Raw genomic sequence first — 22,825 nt, 5'->3', positions numbered from 1 at the left:
TTCATGTTTCCTTCATTTTCTCCGTGTTCTGCTCTTTTCATCTGCCACCAGGGCTTGTGCTGAACCTGCCTAATCTCTGTTTATCCTGCTACTTTTCTTTATATTGAATATGGCCAGTTAACAGAAAGTGTAATCTCCACAGAATACATGTCACTAATGGGTCTAATCAGTTGTTAGAGATGCACAAAATGAAGGGGAGAGTGCTCTGGTCCACAGACTAAGGTGCTTTTGGGGGATATCAGTTGCAAATAAATTGTTGAATTTAAACCAAGCAGGTTGAAGTGAAACTGAGGTACACACAGGAAGTTTTTCCTCTGTAGGTGCAACTATAGTATCTGACTGCCCTTGGGATTTTATGAAGTTGTGGGCATCCTTTTCTGCATCTCATGAGGCAAGTTAAAAAGAAAAAAATATTCCAAAGTACTTGTCATTTAATCTTTGCTAGAAATCACCGTTTTCCCAGCTCTGCTGCTGGGCAGAGTTGGTGAGGCTAGTTCAGATGACCCACTTAAATTGGGTATACTAACCAGGTTATTGCAGCTAAAGAGAATTATGAATTGCTTACAGACAGCATTCTGTCTTCCCACATAATTCAGTGGTACAAAGCTCTGATACAAATCTGACAAGTCGTAGAAGGAGGAATACAGTGATGCCTCCTGTCAACTCTGCTGGATACAGAAAAAAAACCACCAGCCCATGGCCTGAGACCAATGGCATTCATCCTGTGTTACAGTTGCATTTTGCTGGAGGTCAGGAGGGATGTAAGCTGCAGAGACTTGTTTATTTCCCTCTGATAACTAAATCAGTCTTAAGTGGGTTAAGGATGACAAATAGAAGCTCTAAAGAATTTTGCTAGGTTCCTAAAGGTTATCCTTAGAGGTAAGCTGCCAAGGGCAACATTGTCAAGTTTTGGATGTGTTTATTGTAATCAAAGGTTTGAGGTTTTGTTTGGGATTTTGACAGTAGTAAGGAGTAAAGAGAGTCCTATCTCTGCCAAGTGAAAAATAAGGAATGAATAAAATGTGAGTGCAACCCATAATGCTTTCCATTATCAAAATTGGCTGTAATTACAAAATATTTCAATTAAATGGAATGTTCAAAGCCTTTCATGTTGTCTTAGCTCCCACTTCGGTCTAAATCTTTGTTTTTCCTACAATTTCCTCTCATACTTTTCCAACACTTCTACCCTTAATCCTAGAAAGAAAAGAGAGTCAAGATTCATTTTATGCTATTTGTTAATTCTTTTTTTGTGGGGTGCTGCAAGAGAAGCCAGAATCTTGCTTGTATCAGAAAGTAGCCATCAATGCATAACAGAAAATTGTATGATGATTGCTTTGGTAGATTTTATTATAGTGTGTTGGAGTTGCCTTAAAATACTCATGTATTTAAAGGCCACATAATGTGTGAGTTTTTACTAATGCCACTTGTCAAGATGGGAAAGTGTTACATTTAGCTTGTTCTCAATGGGAACATACATAACCAAACCAGTTCCTACCCACTTCTTCAAAGCTCCATCTGACATATGTAGTTTCCCAGTCTTGTGCCCTGTTACAGTATGTGGGAGTAAGAAAGTGGGGAAAAGTCAGAGAGAAAAATTATACTTCTAGGAATATTTCTGTTACAAGTAGAGATCAGTGTCTCGCTCTTGGCAGCCTTGCCTTTCCCCTCCTTCTGATTGGTTTTTGTGCTTCATATTTAGCAACAGGCTTTGGCTGAACATTTACTTTATTTTTTAAGCTAAAAGAAACATAAGGGAGGGGAGAAAAGATCCTTCTCACCTTTTCTCTCTGACGTGGTCAGTGCACTCACAAACTTGTCTTGTGCTCTTTTGTCTTGCTCCAAATTTGCAACAGCACCCTGGGCTTGCCTATTGATGGAAACCCTAGTTGCTGGCACCAGGCACCAGGAGTACTGTCCTGCTTTATGCCACATATCATATAGATATGAGCCAGAAACTGTAGTTCAGCAACATTTCAGAAATTCACCATTTGCATCTGAAAGAAGGATGGATCAAAAAGACCAAGTAAATAAAAGGAAATTAACAGCTAGAAGTGCAGTAAAGAAGTATATATATATGTACACTTTTGAAGGCTTATACTTTAAGATTTACTATGAAAATTAGAGTTTAATTTACTATGGGGAAAGAAATAAAAAATGTTTTCAATTAATATTTATGTTTCAGACAGGCCAGTGATCACCATCTCTTTTTTGCAGAACTCTGCAACTGCAAAATGAATTAGTGAGATCTTAATGATGAAAGTAATCATCCACTAGTATTTGATAATCACAAAACCAACACCAACTTTTTTTTCCCATCTTCTCACTGCCTACTTTCTTCTGTACCCCTGCACTCTTCTGCTTCAGCAGTTACAGTGCACAAGTATGTGTCAATTTTAGTTCTGGAAATTTCCATTCAAAGGACAGGAAATTCCAGGTTAGGCTTCAGTGCCCATTACATGACAATGAAATTGTCAAATCTTTCAGAAACCTCAATGTTGAAAAAAAAAAACCAAAAAAAGGAAACTTCATGGATGAAGAACTGCAAGAAATGATGAATGAAACAGATAAAGATGAGGTCAGGGAACTGAAGAAGGATTTCTGGCAGATCTAAAAGAATGCGAGTCTTCCCTGAGATCTTTTATTCATTCTTCGTGCAAAGATAGTATATGTGCAGATAAATAACATTTATGCATACATGTGTTTATTTTATGCTGATATATGTGGTAGGTGCCTAACAAAGGAGCCCTAAATACACATTCAGGGAAGAGCAAATGTGTGGCAAAGTCACATAATACTTCCCTTGCATATTCTCTCTTTTCCAGCTTTTTCCAGCCCTGGGTATTTTCTGAATCAGTTTGTCTATTGATAAACTGACTGTTGACCCTGTTTTGAGAGGTCAATTAAGAGGTGACTTTAAAGGACTTGTCTGATCAAGAAGCTATGCTTTTTTTTTTTTTGTTTTGTCTCCACAGCTTTGTTGTGGAGTTCCTCAAATCTCTGACCCGTTGCAGGAGGAGCATTAACTTTGGGGGTCTTTACGCCCATCTCCTACTAACTTTGTTTGGCTTTCTTTTTCAGTCTGTGTTCTTTATGCCCACTATATTTTTGTAAACCTCTCTCATATTCTGTCAAGCTGCATTTTCCAAGCTCAGGAATCATAAATGAATGCGTTACAGGTTCGTGTGTAGCAATGGAAACCATTCTGTAGCTTGGATCCTTCTTATCCCTCTCAGAACCACGTCCAGTGTTCTCAGCTTTTGGACTGGAGGGACCAGAACAGCAACAGTATTCAAGGAAGGACTGTGTGTTTATAGAACTGTCCAATCATTTTCATTTCTCTGTTCCTTGGACTTGAAGCACCCAGATGTTAGGACTTCTAGACTTAATGTTTGCATTTACATACACAAAGATCTCTCCCAGTACCTGTTTTTCTGCATTACATTCGTCCAAGCTGTAAAAAATTGTCATGTTCTGACTTCTTCAGTGTAAGAAAACATCTGCCACATGAAGAAAACTAAAAGCAAAGTTTAGTTCTTAACGCATTGTGTTTCTACCATGTATTTTTATAGCTTTTACACTTAATTTTTCACCCACCAAACTTTAAGATTTCAGCCCTTCAGACTCTGTCTTCCTGTCAACATTGTCTTAAGGAAAGACTTATCAGACAGTTGTCATTTGATGTCTTTGATGAGAAAAGCCTTATCATGATGCTTTTAAAAGTAGGTGGTAATGATTGATGAACAGTAATAACAGTTCTGCATTTAATGATCAACAAAAGTACTTTCTAGAATGGCATGTTTACTTTGGCTGCTGAAAAATTGGTTCAGAAAAGGTTTGTGTGACTTGTTACTCACCATTGCTCTTCCATTTTCATTCTGAGAATAGTTGCTTTTTTTTTTAAGTTTAGATTTGCAGCATGGTGAGCAGACATGGATGAGTAGCAGCAGTTAGATACAAACTCTGCAGAGAATGGTGATTTTGCATTGCTAGCCAGCAGCTCAGGATCTGTAATTCATTTTGGAGAAAGTAAAAATCTGGAGTTTACTGTTCAGCTATTCAGGATAAAAGAATATTTATATCTGCACCCATGCAAACAGACTCAGGAAGTGGGTTAACACTTGAACAATGTTGATATTTTTTTTCCAAATTGCATTTCTTGGTTTATTTAGTTGTAGCCTTTCTATTTATAAATGCCACATTTATGCTCTCTCATTTTCTAATTCAATGTGTGTCCTGTTTATTTTTATGAAGTGGCTTATTACAATAATATACTTTTATGATCCAAAATAACACTTTTCTACAAGAAATATGGAAATCCAGGACTACTTAAATGCAAAGGAGGCAAATGTTAGTGAGATTTGTTTAAGGTATAAGGTGCTAGTGGTATTTTTATGGTACTTCACAGATGATGATGAAAGCAGTTGGTTTTGACTCAAAGGGAATAAAGGAATGATTGTTTTGTGGATTGGGCTTGCCCAGTTTTTGGTTGGACAACTTAATAATGAGGCAGGCAATATACTTCACAAAAAGTATCACCAATAGAGCAAGCTAAAGCTAGAACTCCTTGTTTTGTGACATCAAATAACCTGTGTATTTGAATATGTACCAACAATTAAATTAGCAAGGAACTTTAAAGAAGTGATGGTGTTCATTCACCTACATCTGATACTTTATTGCTCCTCTGAGATTTGAAAAGACAGGATTTTCACAAGTCTTCATGCCCTTTGAGTGAACTTCAGCAAAATTGTTGGCCAGCTTTCACACAGGGCTGTGGAGGAACAGTGTATAGAATTTACATGACAAAAATAGTGGGTGAAAATAGACTTCTTAAAAACTCTCTTGATGCCAAGAAGTACACAAACTTGTTGCCTGATTTTTCAGCTATTACTAAGACTATGTGCAAATAATGAGAGAAAGTCTCTCTGATCTGTGCTGCATACTGATTGTAAATACAGTCTACAGCTAATTGCTTTTGGAATAGTAGTAGTCTTTAAAACTCAAAAAACATATGGCACTGAAAACTAAAGTAATTCTGGTTTGCAAACTGGAGTGTTGTGTACTATTTTTGTTTTTAGTGAAACACTAGAGACATTTCTCTTCTCTGGGTCTTTTCCAAGATACCTTTAGAACTTTAGGTAAATTGAATATTTGGAATATCTTCTAGGACTCAGATAATAGGTATTTAGATAAAAAGTGTATTCAGTTACTCAGTTGGCAAGAATGCAGCTAAGGTGAGATTCACTCTTTTCTTAACAAAGATAATAAACAGTAATTATTTTGCATCTCTTTCAAAACCAGATTGAAAAACTGAGATTTCAGAATGAATTTTTTAGCATTATTAGGCCAAATATTGTTTAGGTATGCTGAGATTACAGTTATCTGTTGTTTTTAGTCCAATTAAAAATTAATAGGTCCTGGTGTTGATTTATTTATGCCTATATTATGAATTTTAAAAAGTGACAGTTTTCTTCCAGTCTAGTAGAAAACAAAACTAATAATGTAAGGAAACATCAAATACTGTAGAAATAATGTAAGCAGGAGTGAACATCTCTTTCTGACTTTTGTGGTAAAGGACATAAAAAACTGCTCTGCTTGAAAGACATAAAGATTGAAAATACTTTCTTGTTGCTGTTATAGGATAAGAAGGCATATCTGGACATCATCCACACCTACATGGAAGTCCATGGAACAGTCCATGGCTCAAGCACTTTGTATATTCCTGGCTACGTAAAAAATCATGGTATACTCAGTGGGCGGGATTTGCAGTTTCTGCTGAGAGAAACCAAGGTAAGTTGTCACGAGGAAGTAGTGGCAAAAATAGCTACAGATACACAGTATCTGGAGTGCATGCCTTTCACCTCCTAGGAATGAACTCTTAATTTAAAAGCATAGGGAAAATGAATGGCTAGATGTAAAGGAGCTTAAGTTGCCTCCTGTGTGCTGAGTATGTGTTTTTCTTCATGTCTGTGTTTTATGGATTGACAGCTATTATTAGCAAATTGGGACAGCGACCTACAGTCACTGTCACATTTAACAACCAGCTTGAGGAACATGGATAAAAGCATTTTTCATTTTCTTGCATGTGATACTCAGCTCAAGGAGATTATCAGCTGAGGATGTGCTTTGTTTTACATCCCTGATAGGAAAGTTAGGTAATATCTGAAGGCTGTGCAATAGGCATGCTCTGCCCTACCAGTGACTTTAACCTAGAGTGACCCTACTCTCTGGGGGAGAAAAGAAGAAAGGAAAGCAGTGAATTTGCCATTCAGCTCCTTCCTCTGCTTCAGTTGTGCAGAGAGATGGATAAAAAGAGTGTGCTTTTTGTGGTGTGCTTTGTTGTAGCCCCACAGTCAAGGGAACTCAAGATAAGGGACAGTGTATACATTGTAATAAATAAACTTTTGTCCCCATAGTTAGAATTCTTTGTGGGGTGTTCTGTGCAATTCCAGTAATCTTTGTGCTGCTTAACAACATTAAAACACTTTAGTAGATTACATTTAAATAGGAAGTTTAACTTGCAGTTGGTGAAAGAAGTGGTTTGTGTGTTAAAAATTATCAAAATATGTGGAACTGCAGCACTTATTCCCCATTGTTGATAGTTTCTTGCTGTGAAATTCTACAGAATCTATTAAAAGAAAATAAAAAAGCAGGCAGCTCACAGTCTTCCCACATGACTGCAGAGATCTCCTTTTTGAAATATTTGGGAAAATTATGGTAATTTGACATCTCTGTGTGACAGCTTTTGGCAAATTATGACTTTTTAAAGGCAGCCACTGTGTGTATGTACTTGATGTATACAGATACACATAATGTTGCAGATTAAAAAGTCAATATATATTTCTGTCATAGATAATACTGAGATTACACAGATTTTGCCTGTGTGGAGTATGAAGTGACTGTATTAATCATAGTACTAACGTGGGAAGAATATTGACATTGTAATAACCCCAAGCGCAAACAAAGTGACTTCTTTCTTAAAAAAAAAAAAAGTGTTCTATTCACTGGAATAGTAAAATAAACTAATGGACTTCCTCTAGAATTGCTGAAGTCCTTATAATTTACAAAGTAAGTTTTCATCAAACCCTTTATCAGCTATTTTACATGTATTATGCAAAAAAGCTTAATTTTCCATATTAAGTAGATAACTCACCTAGTCGTTACTGTTTTTATTTGCTGTGCTCTAACACACAAGGTAAGGACACGTTTAATTTAGGACAAACTCAAGCTGATACGTGCATATTATGCAGCTCAGCACAGTGCAGTGACATGGGTTTTGTGTACAGGAAGCAGCCAGACTAGTTTCACCCAGTTTTTTACTAGTAATTGCAATATCAGATGGAAGATACTATCTTGTGATTGTGAAGTACTCCTGAGATGAGCAAGTTGCTTATTTTTCACAAATAGTATTTCTGTGAAAAGCATCAGTTTACACTTTGCTGTTTTTAGAGTCCTACAAGCATTTTAGATTTTGATGATTGTCTCTAGTATTGTTATGCATTGGTTTGGGTGGTTGTTTTTTTCTTCCTAACATTGAGAAAAATGCTTTGACAAATTGCTGCATTTCTTAGTAGATGGCACTGACAAATACATCCATGTGTTTCAGAACCCTGTATCAGGAAGCCAGTGTTCTTATCACATTATCTTTTTGATACAGTCTGTCTTAATGATTTTGTTAAAGCATGCAAACAATATTTTCTTACTTTTCTGAACTCTTGCTAGCAAATGACAAAAGCTATTTTCCTTTTAAGGGAATTATTTATTTATGATGCAGCAAGGCTAACAAACATTTGACATGATGATAAGCAGTTTAAGAGTCCATTTGCTTCTCCTAATACTTTTTATTGTCAGGCAAATGAGAGCGCTATGTATTTCTGATGTTGGGACACAATGAAATGAAGTACAGCTTACTGCATTATGCGTTTCAGTTGTTATTGCTGTCTAATGCTTACTTGTTCCAGTATGTCTGGTTTTATCAGCAGAAGTAAAACAGCAGCATCCTGAGATTGAAAGCAGAAACAGATTAACTACGTTGTTTGGACTTTCTCAGTTGAAGGTGGATTTTTGGGTTGGGTTTTGTTTTGCTAGCTGATGTTTAGTGTCTCATAGGTGCACTAGCTGTTCTGCCTAAGGATGTGGCTGCCTCTCATCTTGATCAACAGCCATACTTGCACTAAGTCTTCTTGTTGCCTGTACATGGTTTCAGATTTTGCTGTCTTTTAGGAGGCAATATTTCAATATAGCTTAGCACTGAACACCACTCACCCGTCTCTGCTGGCCATCTGCTGCATGGGTGGGTCAAATGTGTTTTATATCAAATGGATCATGGATTGAATTGCTAAAAGAGGTGCAGCTTTTTCACAAGAATCGAGCTGAATTGAATGGGAGCTTTGTGCCCTGAGAAGCCTCATGTACGTGTGTACATGCATCCAGTGATGTTAAAGGATACTTTCTAATCATAATCACTTTAATTGCTAGGCAACATGACCAGGGCCCCCTAATGAATTTAGTTATGGGGTTTTGTCACTAGGCAATCAGTGTGCTGGAAGTGTGTGGATGATGGGAGCTGTAACTCCCATGGGATGGGAGGGTAACATCTGTGGGTACAATGCTCACCCAAACCATCTAGGCTGGCTGTTTGTTGTCTCCAGGCAACAAACTTTGTCTCTAAGCTTCCTGAAACTTTCAGATTTTTCTTCTTTTAAACCTGTCTTCCATTGTTTGTGATTTCAACATCATGTTAGCAAGTTTTTGTTAGGTCAGCTGATGAATTAACTAGTTTTCAGAGCCAGAGCTAAACAATAATTTAACAAGTCACAGTTCAGTGATTTGGCTCAGCATACTCAGAAGTGTCAGCTTGTGTTGCACTGCTTCATTTTGCCCCTCAACAACAAAATACCAATAGGTGACAACTCAGTCATGATTCCTGATAGGAGCTTTGCATTCCCAAAATGTATATGTGCTCTCTCTGCACTAACTGGTATAGGGCCCAGTTACTCTCAAAAGCATGCAGCTGCATTTTCATTCTGGTGTGTGTTATAAAGCAATGCATTTCAGCATAAGCACATTTTTCTAAGCAGGAGGGGACTGTTTGAGATTCATCATGGCTAGTTCAGCTGTGTAGTGCATGACAAAAATGAAAAATGTCAACAGTTCCTAATGGGAAGATGTAAAGCCATTCATCACGTCAGAGGAAAATAGGGTAGGCGAGCTGGCAGCCTTCCTGCCAACTTAAATGGCTTCTTGCCAGGTGGGCAGCTGGAGGAGTTGGACCAGACTCTCTTGGAAGAACCAGTTCAGAATTCTTGAAGTATTCCTCCTTTCTAGAAAATTTCAGATGCAACTTTTTGCTTTGAACCATTGTGAATGTTAGAGGAAATATAAATTATTTTGCTAAGTAGAATTTACAGCTTCTGTATAGTAATGGATAAAAGTAGGAGCAACACCGTGTTTGGACAGTTTGGGCAAAATCCCATTGCAATGTTGGATAAGCAGAAACAAGTACAATTTTTTTCATACTCTCTTTTATGAAGTTGTTTTTTTTTTAATGCTACACGCTTCTCAAATTCAACTGAAAAGACATATAACTAGTGATTCTATTTTCAAGTAGTTTCAATCACAGAAGGCTTGACTTTTCCAAAAATTCTTTTATATTCATGAGAAAAATGTATCAAGATAGTTAACAATGGTCTGTGCCACACTTCTGCAGTTCAGAAGAGAATATTTAAATTCAGTAAGAAGACATACAAAAGGGGTGATAAACCTACCAGCCCAACAGAATAAATGAGATAAAGTGCAGTAATGTTAGAAAGGGGAGAGAAGAAGATAATCAGCAAGTAAAGTATAAAGGATCATCGTGAGAATGAGTTAAAGAAATTACTTGTGTTCCCCAGTGCTTGCTTTTTGAATCCTGATGGACATGATTTTCTTGAGGCCATTAACATATTCCTCAGTTTTGCTCTATACCACACAAAAATACTAGCTCCCTAACCAAGGAATGTCAGAAAAGGGCAATTTTCAGGAGGAGGGTCTAGATTCACTTTGGGAATTTCAACGGAAACCTCAGGCCAGAAGGCAGCACCCACACCAGCATCCTCCCAGCCAGCAGACACATCCTCCTTTCTTTCTTCAAAGCTGTGGTGCTGTGTAGAGGTAGGGTTGGAAAATGGATGCAAAACAGGTGGTGAGCTATTTATTATAGATTAGGTGTTGACAGTGTGCTCTGTGCTGTCAAAACATAAATCCCTGTTTCTTTCCCCTCAGAGCTTCCTCCTAAATAAGCAGACCAGTCAGACACAGAGCTGTTCATCAGGGCACAGCAGCAGTTTGTTAAAGAAGTGAGAAACCAAGCAAAAAACCAGCATTCTCTACATAACAGACAAACACAGAATCATAGGAGAATTGATTCTTGAGATGGTTTTAATTGCTGCTTCTCAGCTGGTTTTCTGCCTGAACTAAGGAGTACTTTAAATAAATAACATTATCTGTGCAGATTGCATGAAATGGTTTCATGTGTGCAATTCATTATTTTCAAGCTATTTCCTTTCTTGAAATTAAGCCTCTTTTGAGATGAAATTTAGTATGTATTTTTCTGACTGAAAGGTAATGTATCTTATGCCATATATAAAAAAAAAATTTAGACCATCTAGCTTTAGTGAAGATAGGTTTTGAGATTTTTATTTTTTTTTATCAGCCACTGGAGAGTTTCCTGTAAGATTTAAATCTGTGAGATAGCTGAGAAACCTTTTGCAAGTAGAAGCTTTTTTGACCTGAAAATTGACATAACAAGATTCAGCTCCATGCAGGGAAAATTGTATGTCCTCAGCTATGCTGAGAAGTGTTAACTTTCTTTTTAAAACGAGCCAACTCCAAATTTATACTGTTGTTGCCACGGGTAGCAGAGGATTGAGGCTGCAATGCCTGTGCATGAGGATACCGATTACAGGTTTATGCATCGTTGTCAAGATCATTTCCTAGAAAGGGCCATCAGTTTGGAATCTTCAGGTACTAGGGTTCCTTTCAGTGTTGCAGAAAATTCAATGTAGAGTGGTATAATTTGACCTCTTTTAATATACACATCCTGAATACTGGAGTCTGTTGTTACAAAGATTGCCCTTTATTTCCTTGAAAAGAGCAGTAGCTCTGTCTCTATATATAGACATATAGATATACATGTTAAGTCATTCAGCAGTGCTGAGAAATTGCTGAATTGCTGTTACAAATCAGAGCTTGTCATCCCCCCATTATACACAGACATTAAAATAAAGATTTAGAAATCTTTATGTAATTCAGCGTTTTTAATTATGTTAGGCCAGGAAAAGGGGTCAAAATCCAAATAAAAGCCATGCAGCTCTGAAAATATACTAAAAATCTTCACATTGGAGAGAAGCATTCCCTTTTCCAGAGCACCTGTAATCCCAGCTGATGTAAGAGTAGCTTTGTGATGCATTTTTCCTCCTTCGATTTACCTTGGATGCTTGAACCCTCTTAATCCTGTGCTCTTGCTGCCTAGGGCTCATTGTCATCAGCTGATGTTTGCTGCCATCTACCGTTTTAATTAGAAGAATTAATCAGTTTGCCAGGAGCATGTTCATGTTGGCAAACCCACCGGGTTAGCTGAGGTCAAAGAGAGGGGGGGAAGACAGTAGTGTCGCTGTTCTGTGAGGTGGCTGCAGTAAAAGCTGTACCTGCAGGAGAGCCCCATCAGTTCATTTCAACACCAATCAAACCACTAGATGACTTTTTTTTTCCAAAAAAAATACTGAAAGGGTCCGTTGTTGCCTTAGCTCCATGAAAACTCACCTCAGCTCATCACAGAACATTATTGTCAAATGTGTTTTACAGGGCATTCCGTTACTGCTTGGGTAGGAGGGGCTGAGCTGCTGAATGTCTCCTGTTTTCTTCTTAATGTTACATTTTTTAAGGCTGGTGCATTTAGAATGCATCATTCTTATTTTCAGTTAGCTCTTTCAGTTTTTCTGAAGAAACTAAATTAAAATAATCCTTGTTTTCTACTTTTCAGCTGTTTGTTGGTCTTGGATTTCCGTATGAAGGGCCGGCTCCTTTAGAGGCTATTGCTAATGGATGTGCTTTTCTAAATCTAAGATTTAACCCACCAAAAAGTAGCAAAAACACAGAATTTTTCAAAGGCAAACCTACACTCCGAGAGGTAAGCTTTGCCAGTCTAGGTAATTTCTTTTTGAACATGTTTGTGGATTTCTGTTTAGTAACACAGTAAAAGAAAAATTGCAGAAATGTTGAGGTTTATTGCAAAAGGTATGCAACTGTTGTTATCTTTAGCCATTGATGGGATATGTAAATTCTGGTACTTCTTACTGATGGATCCTAAACTGAAGTTTCGCTTCAAAACCTGATGTTTTGCCCAGGAACAGATTGTGTCATCTGATACATGATGTGTCATTTCAACATGGTTTTATATTTTTGAAGAAACGAACATTACTGTGTGCTCTGCAGGAAGTAAACAGGTGTTTAAATACATTACAAAAATGGCATTTGTGGGTTGCTGTGTGTGCTTTGGGATTATTATGTTGTTTTTCTCCAGAAAAGTTCCACTCAAGGCACTGTTGAGCTAATGTATTAATGGTCACAGCCCTCTGTGTTTGTGGTTAAACACGAAAGACTTCTGGAGAACTGGCTCTTTATGAGAATCGGAAAACCAAACCTCAAGCTTTCAAAACATCCAGTGTGTTTAGACCCTAGTGAGAGAAAAATGAAGCTAAGTCAACTAACCCCTCATCCTGGCACTGTCTTTGGAACGTTGTTCTTCTTCAGTGTAGGTAAAATTTGGCCTGTACCATTTCAGGAATTTAGCAGTCATGTAGCTGTTAGTGACATTAGCAGGGTTGCCTGTGACCGTGGCTTTTTCAGAGGTGTGTATCTCTACTTTCTCTACATGATTCCCTGAAAGGAAGGCTTTTTGGGATCACTTGGGTGATGAGGGCTTTGCACAGCCGTATTTCCTAATTCTAGTCATGTTGGGCGGTATAAATTGCATACTGAGTGATGCCAGGTAGTTGATAAGCAATAGACAGTTTCCCATTTTAAACCAGGAACATAAATTTCTTATGATTTTATGATCCAGAACTATAATTGCCTCTCAGCTGGTTACACATACAGTAGGTACAGGACATGAGTTCAGAGTTATTCGTTCTCATAACTTACATTGCTAACAAAGAAAATGAGCAGTAAGGGAGGGGAGAAGTGTGTTTAAACTTTCTCCTTGGGCTTGGCACCTTCCAAAGCTTTTCCTCTGTGAGTCACTTGATTGTTTGTCTTGTTTCCAGTTGTTGTGTGCCCAGATACTATAACTGGTCAGGCTCAGTAAATAATCTGGACCCACCTAGTTCTTCAGTAGGAATTTTAGTGCTTGGAATGCTGTGTTAAATCCCACTGGCATGTGTCAGCACTAACAGAAATGCCGTGCACCTGACTTGCACAGAAAAATAAATCCTTGATGACTGTTTTAGTACAAAATAATATAATGAATGTTAATGGAGAATATTGCTGTGTTCACATGCCCTGCTGACCTATCCTAACAGTGACCTTTTCTTTATCTGGTTTTCACAACTGTGTTGAGATCCTATTGCCAGTAATCCATGTGTTGGTTCTTTGGGATTAAGAAGGACCTAAAATCCATCTCTTGGTTTTTTCAAGTGCTAAAGTAGAACAAAGAACCTTGTGTAGTTCTGTGTCAAATCACTCTTGTATTATCAGGAGTGAGAGTCAGAATTTATTTAAGTGATAGAATTGATTCTTTATTCACTACTCCTAGAAGCTTGGAAATGTTTGAAATTTGAAGGAGAAACAGGGTGACGATGTTGTCTGAAGGTAGGACAGAGCAAGGATGATACTTCTTGAAGCCAGTCAGGCAGGTCTAACCAGGACTGGTAGCAATTACAGGCTGTGAAAACTGGCTGCTCTGTGAATGAGCTGTGGGGAAGTAAGGTCACATTGTAAAATCAGTTTCAGTAAGCAGCAAGTCTTATGGGATGTGGCTCATTATGAAGACCAAAGCCACAAATGAGAGATGCACAAATGTTACTTGTGATCTGCATTATTTTCTGATTTTTCAGTTTTCAAACTATATTCACTCTCTAAATTTAAACATGGAAAATCTGAAAGATGACTCAGAAGGAATGATGCTGACTGTTAAATTTTAGCTGAACCCTTGCATTATCCTGGTGCATCCAAAAAGCCTGATTAAGAGAGTGAGAGGGAAAGACATCCTGAGACATCCATTTTTACCAATATAATTTCTTCCTTTTCAGTTGACATCTCAGCATCCCTATGCTGAAGTTTACATTGGGAAGCCCCATGTCTGGACTGTAGACATCAATGATCTTTCTGAAGTTGAGAAGGCTGTGAAATCAATTTTGAATCAAAAGGTGAGAAATGTATCTTCAATTTGTCATCAGCACTTGGGAGTGTATTGTGTCCTGCATGTACAGTGCTTTCTAACGTTCATATAATTAAAGCAGAGTGCTGCACTTTGGTAGGGTATCAGGGGAAAAAAAATCCACAAAATACCACATCTCTGTGGTACCTGATTATCATTGTTTAGTACTGGATATGTCAGGTTTTTACCTGAAAAAAAAAGAGTGTAAGTGATTTTGTGCAGAAATATGTATTTCTTAGGTAAATTATAAAGCAATCTGTGTTTCTGTGCAGTCAATGAGGAAGCTTCCTTGTGGGCTCTTGGAGCATTGTGGCTGTCCAAATACATGCTCAACTCTTCTGACTGATTTTGTGGCCTTGAAATAACCACCACCGAAATGCTTGTGCACTGGAATTATGAAACTGTAATGAGGGCACTTCAAGGGTTTATGGGGTGGAAGCAGTTTGAAGTAATTTTCAAAGGCATCATGTTCTTTTTTGTCATCGTGTTTTCCTTTTCACCTCAGAACTGAAACTTAGTTTAAAAAGAAGCTCTAGAATCCCAGGGGCTCTCAGACTAGCTTTGTATCTATTACTTTGCAGTGTACCCTGAGTTCCCTTAAAGATAACTCACCGAGCAACTTCTATTGCCTTTACAAAAGAGAAAGAAACAGCTGAAACTGCTGATGGTTTTGTGAAATTGTCATTTGTTAATGAGTTTATTTGCATTTATTGTTGTTACTGAAGCTGTAATGTAGTATTTGGAATGCAAGCTGCTACCACACAGCACACCGAGAAGTTCATTGAAACAAAAAACCTCATAAAATTGACACATTTTGTTTCCTCAGATCGACCCTTATTTGCCCTATGAATTTACATGTGAGGGAATGCTCCAGAGGATGAACGCCTTTATTGAGAGACAGGTATGAACTTCTATTGTGGATGAATCTTTTCTTAGTTTGGAAGAGGAGGGCCCTCTCCATTTTGAAGTTTCTCAGTGTTTTTGCCAGTAAAGTAGAAATAGTAGCTGTGCAGTCCTTGGTGTTATATCAAAGAAGGAAGGCAAAGTAATTTTTCAGTGTATGCATGACTTCTTTGTGTAATAATTAGACACAAAAGATATTTGGATCATGAAGTATCACATTGTCCTGCATTAAACCATGACTCATGTACATACAGAGATACTTTTGTGGTAGAATTGCACTTAGGCTAAAGCCTCTGGGCAGGTTTTTCAAGTGTTCAGTTTCAAACAGTAAAGCATTAAATGGTTTGGAAATCAGTTGCTTAAAGGAGTTTTGGTCCCCATGCATTATTGGCAGCTGAGAGCAGTAGAAGATACTGAGTTGGAATAAGAAACTGCAGAGGTTTCCATGGGGTCCTCATTTCTAGAAGCTGTATGTTTGCTTGGACTTCTGCCCAAGGCCAGATCTCTTGCAGCAGCCAGCTCTGCCTTTTGGTCTGGCTGCTGCAGACCTGTATCTCTGATATGCCCTTTAATTGTTAGGATTTCTTTCAAAAGCTCCTGTACCTGTGTTTCTGAATGTGAGCAGTATTATAGACAGTTATGAGGAATAACACAACTTCAGGTCAGAAGTGTAATCAACATAAAATGGTTATTTCCAGTTTCCTGCCAATAAACACTTCAAACTTTTTGCTGCTGTGTTGTTGACATAACCTGTAAAAGTATCTCTGCTTCTTCTGATTCTTCTGCTGAGTTAGCTTTAATTGAGAAGTTTGGTCAATGCAGGAATAAGTGGAGCTCACTGCAAGGGAGATAAGGAGGCAATCTAGAGAGAGCATCTGTGGGGCAAACCCATCTCTCCCCTCTGGACCTTCCCCAAGGGCTAAGCCCTGGCCTCTCCTGTGTGCTTCTCAGAAATAAGCACAGCATTTTGTTCATTGCTTTGACTAATTGTCAAAAGCCATTATTGTTTCACAGCCCCCAGGGTGCTTAAGCATCATTACTAGTTGCATGTGTTTAGCACTGTGCCTGATTAACATGTCAGAAGAAGCAAAAATAAAGGTTGAGACATTGTTTTGAAGAGTTTGTGGTGGGAGGCAGGCAGCACAGAGAAAGCAGCACGAGCTTGGAGGAGAAACAAGGATGTGTGGAGTTGATCTGGTTCAGAGGTTGTAGGGTGCATAAACCATGAGAGTGTGGTCTTCTAGGGATGTTTGAATGTGAAGAGGACTGGGGAGATATCCTCACCCACAAGTCACCCTATGGCACAGAACTGTAGGACATAAAGGAGTTGTCTGGAGTTCCCCTTTTGGGGCCTTGCGGCCTCCTTGGCCCTCAGGAGAGAAGGCAGTGCTCACAGGAAAGGTTTAGTGAATTCACTCCATCTTCAGGTCCAACAGCTGGGCTGAAGATCTTTAGGGTCTGAAATAAGGGAACTACTGTGAGCTGTGGTTTCACGTTCAGCAGTGCCAGATTAAGCCAGCTCTCACTCCAAGCTGCTCCTTCCTTGCAGTGCAGTGCCCCTGCCAGCAGCCTGCCGTGGCTGTGGGGAACATCTGTGCCATCCACTGAATCCATCCCTTGATCCTGTGTGCTCTGTGGCTGCACAAAGAGTTGTGTCAGCTCTGCAAAGCGGCCGCCGAGGGTGGGAACCAAAGGGTGGAACTGCTTTAATTGGCACTGCTATCAAAGGAGCAACCAGGCAACTGCAGCCAAGGCTGCTGTGGGATTCCTTCTTGCAAAGTTGGGAGCTGTTGGATGATCTGGCTGGGATGATGGAACAGACATGCTGACTTTGAAAGATGTGGTTAAGTGGAGTTCATGGTAACCTGGCAGAAAATGTTTTTGGCAGGGCTCTGCTAGGTTAAAAAACTGACTTGGCACAGCAGGGGGTCAGCTGAGCACCAGAGCTTGGCAAAGAGAGTGCAGTGAGGACATTTATCTAAGAGCAAGAAAAGCCAGAGGGAAGAGAACACCTCTTTGATGGCAGGGCTGAGCCTGTCTCACTTTGAAATTGTGGTTGTAGTTAAGCATAAACGTGGCCTCTTGTTAAGCTTAGTCTTCTGTTTTACATAACATTTTTTCTTTACCCTTATGCATGTAGGGTTGTGAGGCCAGATAGACTGGGCTGAAGACATCAAATTTAGGTTGCTTTTGATGGTTGGTAGGAAAACTAGCCAGAGACAGCAATCTGAAACACAGCCCTATGTGCTGGTGCCTGTTAAGGGGATGTATGAGACTTCAAGGTGGCATAAGGTGAGGTAGGCTTCCCACCAAGCTATGGACCAGAAATGGGAGGCTGTGCTCAGTTTTTGGGAAGAATTTTCAACTAAGAGATGTTAAAAGCTGAAGCCCTCAGCAAATAGTGAAGCCTCTCAGGTGATTACCTATTGTAAAACTTTGTGTTCTGCCTGCACTAGCTGTGAATCCCGTCCAATATTACAGAATTATATAATATATATTACAGTATTATATAGTATATACTATTGGATTGGATTTTGAACCTGTGTAATTTCCTCCTGCATCTACTATTTTAAATACTGATTTTATAAAGGACAGACTAATCTGAGCACTTTAGTCCAAATAACAAAATGCCTTTTTGAAACAACCTATTGTTAATCTATATTTTCAGATGCTGTTAAAATTATTCTGCCATAAATATGCTCTAAAATTACTCAGCTGCTTCAAATGTAATACAAGGGAATAGCTTAGAGTTGAATCAGAGAAATTAAGAATGGATATTGGGAAAAAGTTCTTCACTGAATGGGTGGTCAAGCACTGGAACAAGATCTCCAGGGAAATTATCATGGCCCCCCAAGCCTGCCAGTAATAAGAAGTGTTTGAAAAATGCTCTTAGGTGGTTTAGCTTTTAGGTTGCCCTCTGTGGAGTGCGGAGTTGGACTCTGTGATCTTCCTGGGTCCCTTCCAACTCAAGATGTTCTGTGATTCATGATTGTATAACATTAATTTATTGGTTACACCTGGGAGTATGAAAACTTCCTCCTTCAGCAGAAGAAATCTAAACAGAGGAAAAACCCACCCAACCAATATTGAGAACTGGTACATGATTTGGGGTCTTAGCTCCATTAAACAATTTCAGGTAGTTCATTCTTTCTAAGCTTTGGGGAAGTGTGGGACCTGTTCATACAAGCTTTGGTTTTGTCAGGAGAAAGCAAACCATGATGGACTGGGCCCAGATTTCTTTATCGCATTTAATGAGAGTTGCCATATGTTCAAATAATGGCTGAGTATCATGCAATGTTAAAGCCAGTTATTTAACATTTTCTCTTTGCTTTTTCTCATTTTAAATGTCAAGACGAGAAGAACTTGTAATTGAATAGTTTTTGCTAGCAGGTGTCTTTAGAAACTGTGTCTTCCTTCCCTCTTTCCACTGAGGTCACACCTGCTTATAGCCAGTTTCTTTCAGAGTTGGGGGAGCACTTTCACTAGCAGTTCAACCAAGAAGAGCAAACAAACTCTTTGGCTCCTGGTTGCTTTATAGAGATCTTCACGAGTTCAGCTCCCTCCATAGCACTGTGAGTCGCCAGTCCTTTCCAGATGGCTCTCCACATGGGCCACTGGAGTCATTTCTCGCCTACAGAGTAACTGGCCTCTGGAATTCTTCTCCTAACAGGACTTCCTCTTGATATTTGTGCTGTTACAAAAATAGTTCTGCTTAGCATCGAGTTGGTGAAACAGTCACTGAGAGAGGCAGAATGGGCTGGCTGTGTGGAAGTAAAGAGAGTAGCTAGAGTTGCTTACGATAAATTCTAAAAGGTAAAGGGTAGGGAAGAAGCTTCTTTGGGTACAATGATGCTGCCATACTTCAAATCAAAGGTCATAATTCCCTCATGCAAAAAAAGTATTTTTAAAGGGGCTTAAAATTTTTATTTTAATGCAGCCAAAGTGAGCCGCAGAGTTACTGTTTGGCTTAGTTTTGGGATGCCCCCTCCCTGGAAGTGTTCAAGGCCAGGGTTGGGTGGTGCTCTGAGCAACCTGATCAGTGGGGGTTGGAACTAGATGATCTTTGAGGTCACTTCCAACCCAAACAGTTCTGTGATTCAATTATTGTTTTACTAATGGGAAAAATTGCTGTCAAGGGACTTGGATGTATCACAACAAAATATCATCTGTCACTGCAGGATTTCTGTCACGGGCAGGTGATGTGGCCCCCATTAAGTGCCCTTCAAGTAAAAATTGCTGAACCTGGAAAATCATGTAAACAAGTTTGTCAGGAAACCCAGCTCATCTGTGAGCCTTCCTTCTTCCAGCATCTTAACAAGGACAAAGCTCTGCTTAGGTAAGTACATCATAGCACAAACATATTATTTAGTGTCCTTTTATGGAACTGGCTTTTGCCACATGTCAAGTTTAATGTACGGATTGTGTGAGAAGGGAAAAGTGTGGAGAGAGATATTGCCTGCCTGGCTGCAGCAAGCTGGGAGGTTAGCTGGCAGTCCTTCACAGTGTAGAGGGTGAGTTACTGCTGTGCTGAGGGCACCATTCCTCACAGCATGTGTTTCTGAGTACAGCACCAAAACCCCAAGTTTCTCTCTCTTCTTTCCCCCTCTGTCTCCTCATGTGCACTGTACCAGTGCCTTTTGATGTTGGGTTGCTTGCAGTGAGCGAAGATGCTTCTGCTGCAGGGATCACAGATGCCAGGACTGTAATTGTGCTTGGATGGACCCTTGGCAGCCCTGGCTGAGCAGGTGCACTAATTCCATAGCTTTGCCACATCCTTCAGAGAGTTAGCAAACTTGTATGGCTCCTAGTGCTAATCTTAACTGGGCTCAGCTGGGTGAGAAACTAAATGCATTTTCCTGCAGTGGGTAGAACTCTGTGCACATTGTGTGATTTCTGTCAGCTGTTCACTTGATTTTCAGTATAGCATTTTTAAAGTGTGACTTTTATTTATTGAGCTCCCTCTTTAGTCACAATTAACATCTATATTGAAACTTCTATATTCACTGGCAATTAGCAATTACTGTTACTGCAAAGCTTTTGTCATTTATGTCTTAGGTAAAGAATTGTAAACCCCTGTACATTAGAGGTATTAGTACCAATTTATAAAGCTCACCAGCTGTGCATTAAGGAAATTAACGTTGCTTTCAGGTTCTCTTTGGGAACACTTCTGCCTTCTTTTCAGAATGGAAGAATAAAAAGCCCTCAAAGCTGGGCTCCAACAAATGGCTGCTAGGGAATCTGCTTTCTAAGTGTTCTATCTCTGCTCTTTGATAAACTGAATTGTAGGAGGTTTTCATATTTTGTGTGAAAAGTTGTAATTTCCAGTGGAGTTCAGAAACAGCTCATATAAAAACTTTGTCAGGCTTCTTTTCTAGCTGTCTGGACAAAATTATAATTCTGTGGAAAAAATAATCTGTCAGATGCTGAAAGCTACTGATGTTTCCAAAATAAGTGAAAAACAATCCTCTACTGTAATTGCTACCCTTGTGCTTAAGCCTTTTGGTCAGAAAATGGCAATGGAATGTTTCTTTTTTCAGCTAGTTTATGTGAGCTGGTTCTGGGGAGCAGTGGGCTGAACCCCACAGCATCCCCTCACCTCCTGCTACCCAGGGCTGCCTGGGGGGGATCCCTGCCATAATCAATAGGAATATCTCCTGATTTCAGGTTCTTTATTTTTGTCTTCCTAAAAGTCCACAGTGTCTTTAAATACTGTGTTTTGGGGAACAGTCAAAAGCATTTTTTTTTGACTACTTGGGTTAATCTTTAGGAAGCAGAGTAAAGCTGAAAAGGCTGCACTGCCCTCTGCAGAGAGACTTTGCACAGGCAAAAAGAGATGAAAGTCATGGTCTGAAAACCTGCAATTCTAACTGGACCTGATTTAGGATGTAATACAGCTTTTTATTTCTGGCGAGGAAGGATGAAGACTGTACCAAACTGCTGTAAAATCCACTGTGATTTAGATCGTGTGCTTTGCTTTTCAGGCATAACATTGAATGTCTCACCATGGAGTCTGCAAATGACATTCTGGTCCCCTCTTTTGATGGAAGAAGGAAGCACTGTGTTTTCCAAGGTGACCTCTTATTGTTCAGCTGTGCCGGAGCCCACCCAACCCACAGAAGAATCTGCCCCTGCAGAGACTACATTAAGGGGCAGGTTGCACTTTGTAAAGACTGCCTATAGCAGCAGCAGAGCTTTTGAGTTGAGGACAAAATGTAAGTAGTTTGGAGAAGAGCTACTTAACACTTCCTGCACTTTTGTCCAGGTTTTTTGCTGCAGGCAGAGCTATCATTGCTGGGCAGAATTATCTACTAAGAGAGGAGGGATTCATAACAAGCAGTTAACTGATCTTTTTTTTTTCTTCCTATAAGAACATTTGCAGTGTAACTCTCCAGATTCCTTCATCTGTTTGCAAAGAGAAATGAGTTTCATGTTCTACAGCAATTTGAAGATGACTGCACAGGATAGTTTGTAGAAAACTCCCAGACCCATCAAACTTCCTTTTTTGTTGTTTGGATGAAGTGTGTTCTATTTTTTTAATGAGTTACAACATCTCTCCATCATGGTTAGATAAAGGATCTGGACTTCATTCCAGTAGAGAAGGACTGACATTTAATTATAGGTGCACTGGTTTAGGTACTGCTTTAGCTTGAATGGCTATAAAGTGGTTTACTTCCCAAGAACTTGGAATCACAACATAACTCTGTACCCATGATTGGGTTATCTGGGCCCAGATCTTACTTCTTTTTCTTTGTTTTTTTTTAAATCTTTGTATACAAGAAGGTATTGTCTGCATCACTGCTGCTGCATCAGAGCAGTCTCAACAGAGAGTATCATGAAATGAGCAGACAGGCAGTTGCCAGTGTGTGACACATCATCTTGGTGGCTCAGCAACTGACTAGGGCTGTGGCACTTTTCAGTGTGGAAAAGCTACAAACACATACTGCCATTTTCAGAATTGTCACAGTTTACTGGTCCCATTTAGAAAATAATCCTTGGAATTTGCCCATGCTTCTGTTGTTGTCTGTCTACTAGAAATAATGTGTGAAGCAAGAAATCTTCAGCATCATTGGAGCAATATTATCATTAGAGCCTTAGTTTGCTACGGCTTCCAGTAGTTAAAGTGTTGCTGAATGACATAGGAAGGTTAAATTAAGCTAACTATAATTATTGTATGGTAGAAATGTAAAATGTCTTCATAACTAGCTAGGTTTTTAAAGATAATTATTTTTTTTTCTGAAGAACAAATAAGAGGAGACAAACAACTGCTAAGAAAAGCACTGATCAGTCTCGTGGGTTCTTTGATTGTTTTTCTGTTTGGGAAGGGGGTGTGTTACTTTTTTCCTTTTTTTAATTTTTTATTTTATTTAGCAGGCACAACTTACCAATTAAGAATAAAACAATTAAAGCGTTTGGAATTCAAATCAAACTTCACTTTTTAGAGCAGCAAGTTAAGTCTTCTGAAACAACTTCTTTTTGTACAGGTGATTTTTGTTATTTTTAGCAGAAGGT

At 39.1% G+C, this 22,825-nt stretch overlaps 1 protein-coding gene across 1 annotated transcript in view; it reads left to right on the top strand.

The window, feature by feature from the left end:
• MGAT5 (mannosyl (alpha-1,6-)-glycoprotein beta-1,6-N-acetyl-glucosaminyltransferase) overlaps positions 1 to 21,496 on the top strand; it is a 66,437-nt gene extending 44,941 nt beyond the window's left edge. Inside the window, exons 11-16 of the mRNA XM_010000381.1 lie at positions 5,638 to 5,787; positions 12,020 to 12,166; positions 14,286 to 14,402; positions 15,240 to 15,314; positions 19,495 to 19,652; positions 21,298 to 21,496. Of these exons, the coding sequence (XP_009998683.1) occupies positions 5,638 to 5,787; positions 12,020 to 12,166; positions 14,286 to 14,402; positions 15,240 to 15,314; positions 19,495 to 19,652; positions 21,298 to 21,496 (846 nt within the window). The remainder of the gene's footprint in view (positions 1 to 5,637; positions 5,788 to 12,019; positions 12,167 to 14,285; positions 14,403 to 15,239; positions 15,315 to 19,494; positions 19,653 to 21,297) is intronic.
• Positions 21,497 to 22,825: the final 1,329 nt, after the last annotated feature.

The sequence above is a fragment of the Chaetura pelagica genome, unplaced genomic scaffold, assembly GCF_000747805.2.
Source record: "Chaetura pelagica isolate M959 unplaced genomic scaffold, ChaPel_1.0 scaffold386, whole genome shotgun sequence".
In the NCBI taxonomy this organism is placed as follows: Eukaryota; Metazoa; Chordata; class Aves; order Apodiformes; family Apodidae; genus Chaetura; species Chaetura pelagica.
Note: the sequence above shows the minus strand (reverse complement) of the source record. Positions and strands in the feature narration are given on the sequence as shown.